The following is a 13,043-nucleotide window of genomic DNA, read 5'->3' as shown; positions in this document are numbered from 1 at the left end:
GTATGACAGTTATTTGTAATTCAGATTTCAGTATGTTGGTTCTTAACAGTTTTAAGTGCCCAGAAGAATAGGTACTTCCATACATATTATTAGAACTGGGTAAAATATTGGGTTACCCTTTTTGTTGCAAAAGAAGCATCACTTCTTCGAATGTAAAAGCAAACATGCTCCTCCCGGGTGATTTTGCCCATATATGTGCATAGAGGGTACTTCTGCCAGAATTACTGCCAAAATGAATTGCACTTCCATAGAATTTGCATAGCCCTACAAGGGCACATTTAATCTCTATATATTAAAACATAATTGTGAAAATTAAATGTTATGTCTATTTCTTGGCCAGGTCTAACACTAATGTAATGTTTAGTTTGTGGGTGATGTCTGCATAAGATAATTTAATACTTAACTACAGTACTTCATATAAAGTTAGAGAAGTCTTGGATTAATGTAAATTAGGCTATGTTTATACTGGGGTTTGATTTTGCTATCTTGTCAGTGTTTCTTAAATTTCAATGCTTTTTTTCTGAGAGAGATCACAGTGCAATGCTTATATTGATTTAGGCACAATACAATATCAGTGTGCTCAGGTTTCTTCCTTTCAGAAGCCACAAATTAGCCGTTTGTTTCTTTTCTGTCCTTATTCCAAACTTTGCACTGAAAAAGAGTATACTTCGCTTCTTTTTGACCAGAGAATATTATACAAATTAAACTACCACATTAGAAATGGATATGCTCATTCCTCCTTGTAGGGTCTGTTGTCTCTTCTGGCAGTTTTTTTTTTTAATATTGTCTTGAGCATTTCCTCCTGTCAAGTTTCAAGCTCTTCCTGTTCCTGTTCCCAGCAGCAGGGTGGTGTGACTGCTGTCCAGTTGCAGACTGAGGCTCAGGTGGCATCTGCCTCAGGCCAGCAAGTTCAGACCCTCCAGGTAGTGGTGATCTATCTGTCGTTTTTGTGTGAGCATTGCATGAATCACACTATCACTGCATGTTCAATGCTGTGTTTGCACTGGGGCTTGAAATGGAAACAGAAAAATAGTTGCAGTTTTAATTATAAGTAACATCTCATGTTCCTAAAAGGAATGGAATAAACTTCTCAACAAATTCTCATGCTGGCTGTGAATCAAAGGACTTAAGAGTTCAGTGTATGAACTATATGTATATGTATGGGTAATAGGTCATTCTAACCATGGCAGATAACAGTCAAATTAACTGTTAAAATGGATTATCCAGTTAAAAATGCATGCAGCAAACTGACTTATCTGAAACTTCTACCACAGGTTTTTAAAAAATAGGGCTGATATGCTGGGGGTCGGGGAGAAGGGACTGTGGACTGCCACCCTTCAAAAAGTCTTTAATAAAGAACACTTACAATTGCATATTTGAGGGGTTTTCCTTTTACCAGTGAGATTTGCAAAATTCTCATTAGTAAGAGAGATTTAGTTAATTAATTATGTTTATGACAAAAATCAATAATATATTAAAATATTAAACTACTGGAAAAGAAAGATTTCATATCCTGATTTGTGTTCTTGTGAAATGGTACATGTCATATGAAGACTCTTATCATTTGTTAAAGAAAACAATACTACTATTACTTTCTGTTTCCTCTGACCTTTTAAGGATTAGTGTTATAAAGTATATTAACATCCATTTTTATGTCATCAAAGATATCCTTTTTTTGTTTAGAATTTTTTTTGTTTTACTACACTTTTCAAAATTTTCAGTATTTTATTACATCTAAGAAATAATAAAATAAAGTTGATAAAGTTTATTTGTATTGTATTGACCTACCCTGAATTTTACACTATTTTCCTTTTAGTGCTTCTTTTTCTTCCTTTGTTAAGCTTTTCCAGTCTAGAATTATCCCTATATTTTCTATTTCAAATCTATAATTTGGTAATTATAAAAAATTAAAATCCAGTGTTTTGAGGGAGTTTTTATTTATCTGGCCTAAGTCGCATAGAAAGCTTTCAGGAAACATTCATATTTTATATTGTTCTTGAACTTCTGTTTGAGGTCCCAAATATTTCTGAGTTAGTTACAAGTGCACATACAGGTAGAATTATGATGAACACAATTGAACCCAAAATATCTGTTGTTAAACAAGACAGTCGTTAAGTGAGTTTTGCCCTGTTTTACAACTTTTCCTGCCTAAGTTATGAAGTGAATCACTGCAGTTGGTAAGCTAACAATATGGTTGTTAACTGAATGTGGCTTCCCCATTGACTTTGCTTGTCATAAGGTTGTAAAAGGTGATCACAGGACGCTGAGACCCTGCAACTGTCATAATCCAGTTGCCAAGCATCCAAACTTTGAATACATGACTATGGGGGTGCTGCTATGATTGTAAATGTGAAAAACAATTATAAATCAGTCTTCAGTGCCATTGTAACTTCAAACAGTCACTAACCAAGTGGTTGTACGCAAGTCAAGCACCACCTGCATTCATAAAAATATTTGATTTTCATTAAATTTAGCCTATCTTCAAAAGGAACTGCTACTTCTTGGTGTCTCATATTAATAGGATGCAGTTCTTTGGATTCAGTCTTAGAAAAACAAATGGCTTCTTTGAGATGTTGCAAACAGGTGGTCTCTTTGCTTCCTATGAACACAGAACAGTTGTTGAGTGAGTTGTGCTCAAGTATGCGAAAGTGAATTATTGCAGTTATTAACTGAATCATAGTGTCATTAAACAAATCTGATTTCCTCCATTGACTTTGCTTATCAGAAAGCCTGCTGGGAAGATTGCGAATGGCAGTCACATGACCCTGTGATGATCATAAGTCACTTTTTTCAGTGCCATTGTAACTTCAAATGATCGAAATTATTAACTATATGTTCAGAACTAACTATATGTTGTTGAGAAACAGGTTATGGGTCTGCCCTCTTTTGAAAGTCATTTCTCTTTTCTTCCTCCTCTTTCTCCTCCTCAATTAGAAATGGCCTTCCAATTGTTAGCCATTTTTCATTTTCTGATGCTTCCAAAACCTCAAGGGTGGTTTTGTCAATGACTTTAGTCAGAATCCATGGAGCTCAATTTGCTTGGCCCATGTACATTCCTATTGTGCCTCCTATTCATGGGTGTGCTATTGCCTGGACGGGGAGAGGAGGGGACACAGTGGGGTAGCGAAAATGGAGCTCCACCCCAGAGCACCCAATTTGCACTGAAAGATGATGAAAGAAATTGCAGGGCATCCTGCATAAGACACTCCCACAGCATGGTAGTAAAAAAAATTGGTAACCCTTCACTGCTCCTATTGTTCCACAAACTTGTCCCAAATGTTAGGGTCTGTTTGTGAGGCTTTTCATTATTTGTGGTCAGTCCTTTCCCATTTTCAAGATTTTTGTAGAATTAATACTGATTTGCTCTAAACTGCAAGTTTTGTTAGAACTAAATTATTCCATTGTCATGTCACTTGACCTTCTCTGTAGTGTCACGATTCTTTGTTTCAATTACTCAGTAGCCTCTGCAGTGCTCCTGATTGTGCTTTACAAACAGATTTGGTTTGGTTTTCTTGTTTTTCAAATTTCCTTGCCTCAAATTCTTCAAATTGCTCAAATTAGTGCAAATTTCATTATCTTTAATTCCAGTCACATTTTACATTTTCTTCTTTCATTTCTTAATGTCATTCCTTTGTATTTTTATATATTTTTATTTCCTATTATTCTTTCATATTTTTACATTATTATGTTTCATCACACAGTCATCAGATATTTAGACTTGATTTGACATTTTTATTCACATATTCAGGCTTTTCGGGGACCTGGAATAGGCAGATACGGTTTTTGATGGTATATTATTATAATGATCTTCTGCAGAACTTCTACATAGGAAAATTTTGGTGTCTGAAGCTAACTGCTTATCTAAGCTTGTGTTTCATTTTGGTTCTTTTCTTTTCCCATTCTTTAGGTCCAGGGTCAGCCACTGATGGTACAAGTGAGCGGAGGCCAGCTAATCACATCAACAGGTCAACCAATTATGGTACAGGCTGTACCTGGAAGCCAGGGTCAAACTATTATGCAAGTTCCTGTTTCAGGATCGCAAGGACTTCAGCAGGTCAGCATGCCCAAATTATGTACAAATTAGTGTTAAGCAATACAGTGATTCTATTAAATCAAATTTTTAATCAAATCGGGAGGGCCTTCTCTGTGGCGGCTCCGGCTCTCTGGAATCAACTCCCCCAGAGATCAAAACTGCCCCCACTCTCCTTGTCTTTCGCAAATTGCTTAAGACCCACCTGTATCGCCAGGCATGGGGGAATTGAGATATACATTCTTTTGAATTATGAAAAATGTTTCCTGGGAGTTGCAAAGGATTTTTCCCTATCCTTATTTTTTATTATTTTTGCTGTATAAAATATGTATAGTAGTGTGGCAAACCCACCCTTCAGCATTGTTTTATTCTTGCTTTTGTTATTTAATGTGTGTAATTTCCCCCAGCTTTTGTTTGGTTAAAAAATCATCTCCGAATAATCAAATAAAGCCATGATTAGGAATAGTAGTTAACAGCATCTTACTCTATTTTATATGTCCACAGATTCAGTTGGTCCAGCCTAGTCAGATTCAGATTCAAGGTGGACAAGCGGTGCAAGTTCAGGGCCAGCAGGGCCAGACACAGCAAATCATCATCCAGCAGCCACAGACAGCAGTAACAGCTGGCCAAACACAGGTAGCATATTGAAAGGGGGAAGAAGTTGGAGAGGGGCTCAATTAAAGGGAGGAAGGTCAATGGAACATGCAGGAAAATTGTTTTTTGGCATAGTGTTTCATGTGAAACCATAGGAAATTCCAAGGTATAATAGTTTTATATTACTCACTTTTTAAATTTTGTGTGATGCTTACTTCTGCAGACCCAGCCACAGATTGCAGTCCAAGGACAACAGGTAGCGCAGACAGCAGAAGGTCAGACAATTGTCTATCAACCAGTTAATGCTGATGGAACAATTCTTCAACAAGGTAGGAATTCTATGTGCTACAACCATTTTCTAAGAAATATTAACTCTTTCAGAAATGTGCATTTTAAAAAATTTCTGGAACATGAGTGGGCAACTAACAAGTTGTACATAGTCCTTGTCAACCTTTCTACAGTGTGCCCTTTAATAAGAACTGTATCTGCTTTTCTGATAGTTTTCCCAGTCTCCTGCTAGAGGAAGTACTAGAGAGTGCTCCCTTCCCCAGAGCATCAGCGTTTTCATACTGACATCTGGTTTACATATTATTTCTTGATCACCTCAGAGCTATATTGTTCTCTTTGTTCAGTTCCAAGTTTTACCATATAGTTTCTTAGATGTATGTATACTGTATATGCATTTTCAGTAGCATCTATACAAGATAAAGATGTTTCAGTTTTAACAGACGTCAACAGATGCTGCATTTGCATTTCATCTCAAAGAGCCTAATCTAAAATACTATGTGGTCTTAATTCTACTAGAGGCTAACATGTAGTATGAATTTTCTTCTAACTTATGCATCAGATAATAAACATCCCTGTTCCCAATCCTGTAGCTAATATTCAGAAATGCATTCCCATAGAAGTGGAAAGCCCTTTAGCACTTCTGCTCCATGAGTTTATTTAAGCCTATATAAAGCTTAGTGGACATTATTATATCTTTGTTCAATTAGCAACAAGTGAAAAATAAGTTGTCTCTTATATTTTAACATTTATTGCCTTAACAATAAGGTATTTAGCAGAAATCTTGAATTTCACGTTGGTTTAGCTTTGTTTAGAAATATATGCTTAGCTTGCATGTGGATAGCTCTCAGTAAAAAATATCATATCCAAAACATCCATAAGCATGGCTCAGAATGAGGGAATAACATTTAAAATGGGACTAAACTTGTTCCTTATTTTTTATGCGTTCTATTCTGTTCTGTTCTGTTTAAAGTTACAGTCCCTGTTACAGGCATGATCACCATCCCAGCAGCCAGTTTAGCTGGAGCACAGATTGTTCAGACTGGAGCCAACACCAATACAACTAGCAGCGGACAAGGGACAGTTACAGTGACTCTGCCTGTTGCTGGAAATGTGGTTAACTCTGGTGGAATGGTCATGGTGTGTATTGCATTCTATACTCCCCCTTCTATTATTGTGTATTATTGTATACCACAAATGGGCAAACTTTGTGGCCTCCAGCAACATTGCCTATTTTTTTCTCATAGCTTTTGTCCCACCAAAGTTGCTTACAATCACTAATTTTCATGAACCATGCCAGCAGGAGAAACAAACAAAAAGTATAGTAGCATAATTGGACGGGAAAGTGCTATATTAACCCATCCACTGATAAGCTGAACTTCAAATTTTGAACCAAAATATTATGGAAAATGTTCAATCCACCACCTAACTACATTTTTCATTGTATTTTGATTAGAAATTTGAAGCATGGCTTTTTGGTGGATGAATATATATGTGAGTACATATGAGAAATGTTGTACTTTAGAAAAGTATCATGGAATATATTTGTGGCTAAATCCATCCATGGATAAGCCAAAGTCAATTTAAGTCCCTTTTGGCACTTAAAATTTTCTAATTATCTATGAGTATATAGAATAATGAAATTTCCCTACACTGCAGTGATGGAATGTTTTATTAATATGTGTGATATATTTGAATGAGTACTTTTGAATGATTGCAAAGCCCCTTCTCAGAAATATTCATGAGCCACAGCATCAAAAAGGTTACCAGCTTGATTTATAAACTTGATATCCATTCACTTTTTTATTTTTAAAGAAATTTGCTTTGATTTTGTATATTTGGAATATAGTTGAAGTAATAGAAATATTAAAACTACAGACATTTTTATGTTAATTTCTATGAGATTTGCTGCAGAATTTTGAGAATACAGTATTTTTTTTCAGGAAGTGAGTTGAATTCTAGGAGTTGGTTTGTTCCCTTCCCACTCCTCTTTTGTCTTTCTGTGTCTCTTGGGGAGAAGCTGTTTAATCATTGTATTTCCTTTTTTGATGTAGATGGTGCCAGGTGCTGGATCAGTTCCAGCTATCCAAAGAATACCTTTGCCTGGGGCTGAGATGTTGGAGGAAGAACCTCTGTATGTAAATGCAAAACAGTACCACCGGATTTTGAAGAGAAGGCAAGCAAGAGCCAAGTTAGAAGCTGAAGGAAAAATACCTAAAGAGAGGCGGGTAAGATTATCAGTTGCTATTAAAACTCATGAGATGCAAAGGATAAATAGCTACTTATTACGATTGCTCAGTAACATCCTTCTGTAGAAGTTTTCCCCCCAATCATTATACTTAGCTATATTAGACTCAAAAGGATACGGTTTTCAAAGTGTTTCTTTGTCTTGGCAAGTCACTAGAAGTAGATTGCCTATGTTTTTTTAGTCATAGAAATTGCATACACTTTAATGAGTTAAAATAAATTTTAGTTGAAAATTACAGCAAAAAATTCTTAGCCAATCATAGAAGGACGAGAGAAGATGTGTATCGTTATACATGTTGAATACAATGCACTTTCACCAGGAGTTCAACATATTAATATTAATGCCTTGTTTAGACAGTGATACAAATTTGTTTAGGACAGTGGTACAAATTTTGGTTATCTCTTGTTAAGAAATACTTAACAAGAATTTAAGAAATAAATGAGCAAGATGTAGAAATGAAGCAGCTACCCTGGAGAAAGAAGTAAGCAGTCTTTGCAACTTTAATATATGGTAATATGGAGTTTTAGCTATTATACAAGGGATAGTTACATAACACGAAGTGACTCCATGAACAAAGATATGGGTACTGAATAAAGCTCAAAATTATTAGCCTTGTAACATTTTCCATAGGTTTATATTCCTTCCATTCTTTTTTGTTCCTCCTCTAATCTTTCTAGCCAAACAAATAACGTAACCCCCAAGTATCATTCATTCTTTTTTCTCGGACCTTGGAGCAGTTCTCTTCTTTATTATTTCTCCAAGGGATGCTCAGGGATTAGAATTACCGTATTTTTCGCTCTATAAGACGCACCTGCTGATAAGACGCACGTAGATTTTAGAGGAGGAAAATAGAAAAAAAATATTTTGAGCCAAAAAAGATATAACGATATTTATATACAGGATACTAGTAAGAAAGACTATAAAAAATTTAAATATTTTAAATAATATTTAAGACAAAATAACAATTGGCTCAACAATTCAGGTTTATAGTCTCTCAGATTTATTTTAAAATAGGCAGAGGGTCGAGGGGGGAAAAACCTCAATGGTGAAGCTGTGCCCCAAATGTACCCCAGCACTTCTACATGACACCCAAAGGACAAGGGGCTAAGTGTGCAAAAATTGATCCAACCTCGCAGCAGCAGCAGCAGTTGGGATTTGGAAAAAAGAACTCAAAGACTCAAAGGCTTCCGCTCCCTTGCAGCCTCTCACCTCTTGATGCCTTTATCCATGAGGCTGAGCTCCCCGGGAGTTGCGCAGACCTCAGCCATGCCTCCGCTAAGCGACCTCTTCCCCAGCCCTGAACCGCGGCATATTTCCTTTTTCACTTTTATGCACTCCAAATTAACTTACAGGTCACTCCAAATCTTAGTTGAAGTAATACAGTATTTAGCAGTTATTCCAGCTAGATTCCAGGCCCAGCAGCCTATCTAAATCTTCAGGTGTCAACTTTTCTGTTTGATAATTTGTGTGGGAAATTAGTGAACATTTGTTAGAAAGATGGCAGTTTCTAGGTATACCTTCTTTATCATCATGAGAGCTGGGAGGAAAAAAGCAGTAGCCATAAGAAATCTGTAAAAAGATAATTGTTGATATATTTTGATGGTTCTACATTTGAGCAAACGTACCGTACATTTGATCCTTAAACATAGTGTTTTCCTTTATGAAGCATCTGAGGTTTCGCTTACTAAAAAGGCAATGTTGGACAGTAAATGCAATGACCAAATGGGTTTTTGTTTTTACCTCTTGACATCAATCCAGCCTAGTTGTAAAAAAATGCTAGTTAAAATTACTGGAATAAGTTAATTACAATTCATGTTCTTCAGGTTTTTGAGGCATTAACACTAGATTTTGGGGAAATTTCTTCTTTCAGACTAGATGATACTGATGATTTTTTCCCTTCCTTTTTAGCCTTAGCATTATTTCAAACTTTTCTGTACCTGGTCTTTACTTAATGAAAATGGATGGATGGATGGATGGATGTGTATGTGTTTTCTAGCATTACACAAGATGAGCTTTCATCTCTACAATTTTTTTATTGTATATACAGAAATATCTTCATGAATCCCGACATCGGCATGCAATGGCAAGGAAACGAGGAGAAGGGGGACGCTTTTTTTCTCCAAAAGAAAAAGATAGTCCTCATATGCAGGTAAATTTATTTACTTACTTAAGTTGATATTTATGGATAGTTTATTCCAATTTACAACTTTAGCATTAACCAGAAATAAATTCTGAATTCTTGTTACTTTTTTTTCACTTTACAAAGCATGCCAACGTAGTTAACTTTGACATTTTCATCTACCGTGTTTCCCCGATAGTAAGGCAGTGTCTTACTATCTTTTTACCCCCAAAAGCCCCACTGTGTCTTACTTTGGGGGTATGTCTTATATTGTCCCGGGCACCGGGGCTGGCTCGTCTTCAGGCTTCGGCCCGGGCGAGGCCTCTTCTCCTCCGGGCGGGCGGGGCGGGGCCTGCCCGTTGGGCCCGGCCTCCATCCCTCCTGCGCCGCGGCGGGGCCGGTCCGCGATGCGCATCCTGGGGGCGCCCGGCTGGCCGGCTCCGGAGGCTGCGGCTCGTCTTCGGGCTTCGGCATCAACCTCCCTCTCCCTCCCCTGCTGCAATATTCGCTGTATAAGACGCACAGACATTTCTACCCACTTTTGAGGGAGGGGGAAAATACATCTCATACTCCGAAAAATATGGTATATATTATCTATATAATAAGTTAACAGTATGAGTACCACATTTCAAGTAGAAACTGTATAATAAATATTTTTCCAGATAGTCTCCTTGAAGCAAGTTTTTGTCATTCCTGATTTGTACTATAGCAACATAATGTCTACCTTTAAATAACGTGTTTATGTTTAGATACTATGAAATAGATAATAGAGATTGCAAAACTTTTTTTATATATATACAGGATTCTGACCAGGGAAGTGAAGAAGCTATGACACAGATGATTAGAGTATCCTAACAACCAACTAAATAAGAAAGCATCTGGACAAACATCTTGTATCTCTGCAATTGTTCCCTCTCCTTTCTATCAAATCAACTTCTGAAGGGGAAAATTTGTTACAACCTTTTCTTTATCAGAACAATAATACACTCGCAGTGAGTCATTTGTTTTAGCTTTTAAATGCAGTGGATTCAATCAACTGAGGTACTAATGGAGTGTTCATTCATCTTTCTCAGACTGGAGACTGAAAATCTGGCTCAAGAAGCCTTTAACATTCTTGGCAGGACAAAGGGGCAGCTTGATATCAATAGCAATAACTGACATTATAGGACAGCTATACCGTTTGGAAACTATGGAGTTTGAATCGCACAGAAATACTAATGTTTGAAACAGCCAGAGGTGACTTGTTTTGTTTTCCCAGTGTGGTTTTTTTTTTAAAGTCTTCACAGATGCCGCTTTTTATTAGGATTGTTATTACTTTCTAGCAGCCTAATTTTCTATTGTTGAAGCATAATCTCTCATAAAAACTTGACAAGATGGCGAAAGTTGTCCTTGAAATACAGTACTGTCCATCTGGGCAAAATTAATCTCATCTCAGGAAATGGCCATTGGGGGAGGGGGTATCTGATTTTATGGCTAGTAGTGTTTTGTAACGGAATTGTGCTTTTGACAGGTTAAAGTTCATTACCTTGCTCCCCTAGAACCTGGTCATGCAGTTATGCAAACTAATCCTTTGCTTGGACCCATTGATTATCTGTGATCAAAGGATAAGATGCAATACCGAACTGTGAACATCAGACAGTATGTAAGGACCATATCATTCATGTAAACAAATCAAAACTCTATATCCTGTCAAAGTTCAGACTGCTTTGGATATGAAAGTATAAACTCCTTTCAAATTTTACATATAATGTACTTTGTAAATAACAATTCAAAATCTAATATTCCCTCTTGTGAAGAGCTTTTTCTTCCCCTAAACCATGATTGTTTTTTGCAATCTCACTTGATCATTCAGATTTTGACATTAGATCTGAGATTCATACTGGCAAAGACTGCATTATTTAATTTGTATACCTTCCATTACTTATTCTGATAATTGCTGAGAGATCTGCTTTTGTATGTTCATAGCCTTCTGTTCAGCCCTTCAGTTGCTCAGCAAATCTGAGAATGGAGGAATACTGGACTTAGTCTGTTATGAAAAACAGCAGTGAGCTTGACACAAGTGTTGCATACAAAAATTGGTCTGATAGTTGACCAATACACTTTTAAAGGTGGTCTTGTGATTTTGGAAGAAGAGGTTCCTTACTGGAAAAGGTAGACATTGGTCCTCACTTAAATTTTGTTGTAGCTTGGAGAAGTCTGCCTTCACAAAATTCCTTTTTTACTTGAAATAGAAGCAAGTTGAAAAGGTATGAAGAGAGTGAGTGTAAATGCAAATTATTGTTACAGTATTTAAAAAAATCAAACAACTGATATTTAACAGGCTGGTAAATCTTTGGAATTAGTTTTAACAAATTTCAACTTGAAGTTGGGTGTGGACCGAATTTTAAGTGGTTGCTGGTCACATGTGGTTCAGTGCTCTAACTTAAGCTCTTGGCAGCAAAGGGATTTGTTTCATTTGGTATCTGTAAAGTCCTGTTTAAGTCTGCATTATAGCTTGTGTATTTATAAATGTGTTTCCTTTCAGTCTTTATCTTTCCTTTATATTTGCAGTATACTGGGTATTTGATTATTGTCTTGTTTTTCAGCTGGCTGCTTCAGCATGTAGCATTTCTCTTCACTGTTTTAAATAATAAATATCTGATTGACATTTAAGTGATGGTATTAGTGAAGGAATGAATGCTTTGTGGGTAGGGAATGGATTTCTTTTCTACTATTGCTGTATATTGGCCTTCCTACATCTTTTATCTTCCAGATGTGTTAGGTCCATCGCTCTTATAATTCCCATTGACAATTCCCAAAGGCTATGCTTTCTGGGAATTCTTGGGATTGATCCCAAAATATCTATAGAACATCAGGTTTGGGAGGTTGCTGTAAATATTAAAAGCACTGATGCATTTTGAAATAATGCTGAATGAGGGGAAGATACTTTATTGTTTGGGTTAGGGATTTTTTCTTCCCATAAATTCCTCTTTTCAGATGTCATTTTAATACTGCATATTGGGGTATTAAGAGGATCAGGGTTCTCCTAATTCTTATGTATATTTAAAACATAATACATTTGCAACTTAAAACTATCTAGCCATTGCAACCTTCACATTTATTAAAAATAGAAATAAAAATGGTCTTTGTGATATCTGTATGTAGATGAAGCAGAAATCTATTTAATTTTAGTCTTTAGAAAATTTCTATAGTTAGTTTTTTTCTGTAATGGTGTAAATTACTTGATAGAATCTATTATTCCAATGGCTTAGATTTCATGTGTGTAAGACAAATATATTTCAAACTATTTTTTAATCTTGGGAATCTCAAACTACAAGATGATACAAAATGTTTTATTCTCAAGCAAAAATTAAAAGGTAATACCAAATGCAAACTCTTAATTAGAACTGAAAAGAGAGACCATGACATGCTTAATCAGAAGTCAACTTAAGGATAAAGGTGTAGTGGGTTTAAGGAAAGTGTGAATTCTTCTTTTGAATTAGAAAGCACTGGAATGTTGAGCCTATATGGCTTGATACTTAGGGAGGGAATAGGTCCAAACAATGCTTTTTCCAAAATTTTGCATGTAAGAAAACTTTTTTATTTTTATTTTCTCTTTGGTTGTGAATAGAGCTGGGGCATTGATATTTGTGAAATTGTAATGCAAAGTTTGTATATAGTTCAAAAGTTTATAATTTTTTATTCTGCATTTTGAAGTGTATTTTGTCTTTAATAGATACAACTGTAAGTACTGTGTACACTATTAAACCAATAAAATGTTTATAAAA

General features: G+C 36.0%; 1 protein-coding gene across 13 annotated transcripts in view; it reads left to right on the top strand.

Moving 5' to 3' along the window:
* NFYA (nuclear transcription factor Y subunit alpha) overlaps positions 1-13,043 on the top strand; it is a 16,363-nt gene extending 3,320 nt beyond the window's left edge. For 3 of the 13 annotated variants that reach the window (XM_070745236.1, XM_070745234.1, XM_070745235.1), the window contains exons 3-10: positions 840-926; positions 3,908-4,054; positions 4,535-4,666; positions 4,848-4,953; positions 5,883-6,049; positions 6,964-7,137; positions 9,205-9,306; positions 10,078-13,043. In XM_070745236.1, coding sequence (XP_070601337.1) covers positions 840-926; positions 3,908-4,054; positions 4,535-4,666; positions 4,848-4,953; positions 5,883-6,049; positions 6,964-7,137; positions 9,205-9,306; positions 10,078-10,131 — 969 coding nt within the window. In that variant the 3' untranslated portion in view covers positions 10,132-13,043. The remainder of the gene's footprint in view (positions 1-839; positions 927-3,907; positions 4,055-4,534; positions 4,667-4,847; positions 4,954-5,882; positions 6,050-6,963; positions 7,138-9,204; positions 9,307-10,077) is intronic. The other 10 variants (XM_070745238.1, XM_070745239.1, XM_070745247.1 and 7 more) reach the window with 7 other exon arrangements.

Source organism: Erythrolamprus reginae, chromosome 3 (assembly GCF_031021105.1).
Source record: "Erythrolamprus reginae isolate rEryReg1 chromosome 3, rEryReg1.hap1, whole genome shotgun sequence".
Taxonomy (NCBI): Eukaryota; Metazoa; Chordata; class Lepidosauria; order Squamata; family Dipsadidae; genus Erythrolamprus; species Erythrolamprus reginae.
The sequence above is the reverse complement of the archived record's forward strand: the minus strand, read 5'-3'. Positions and strand labels throughout refer to the sequence as shown.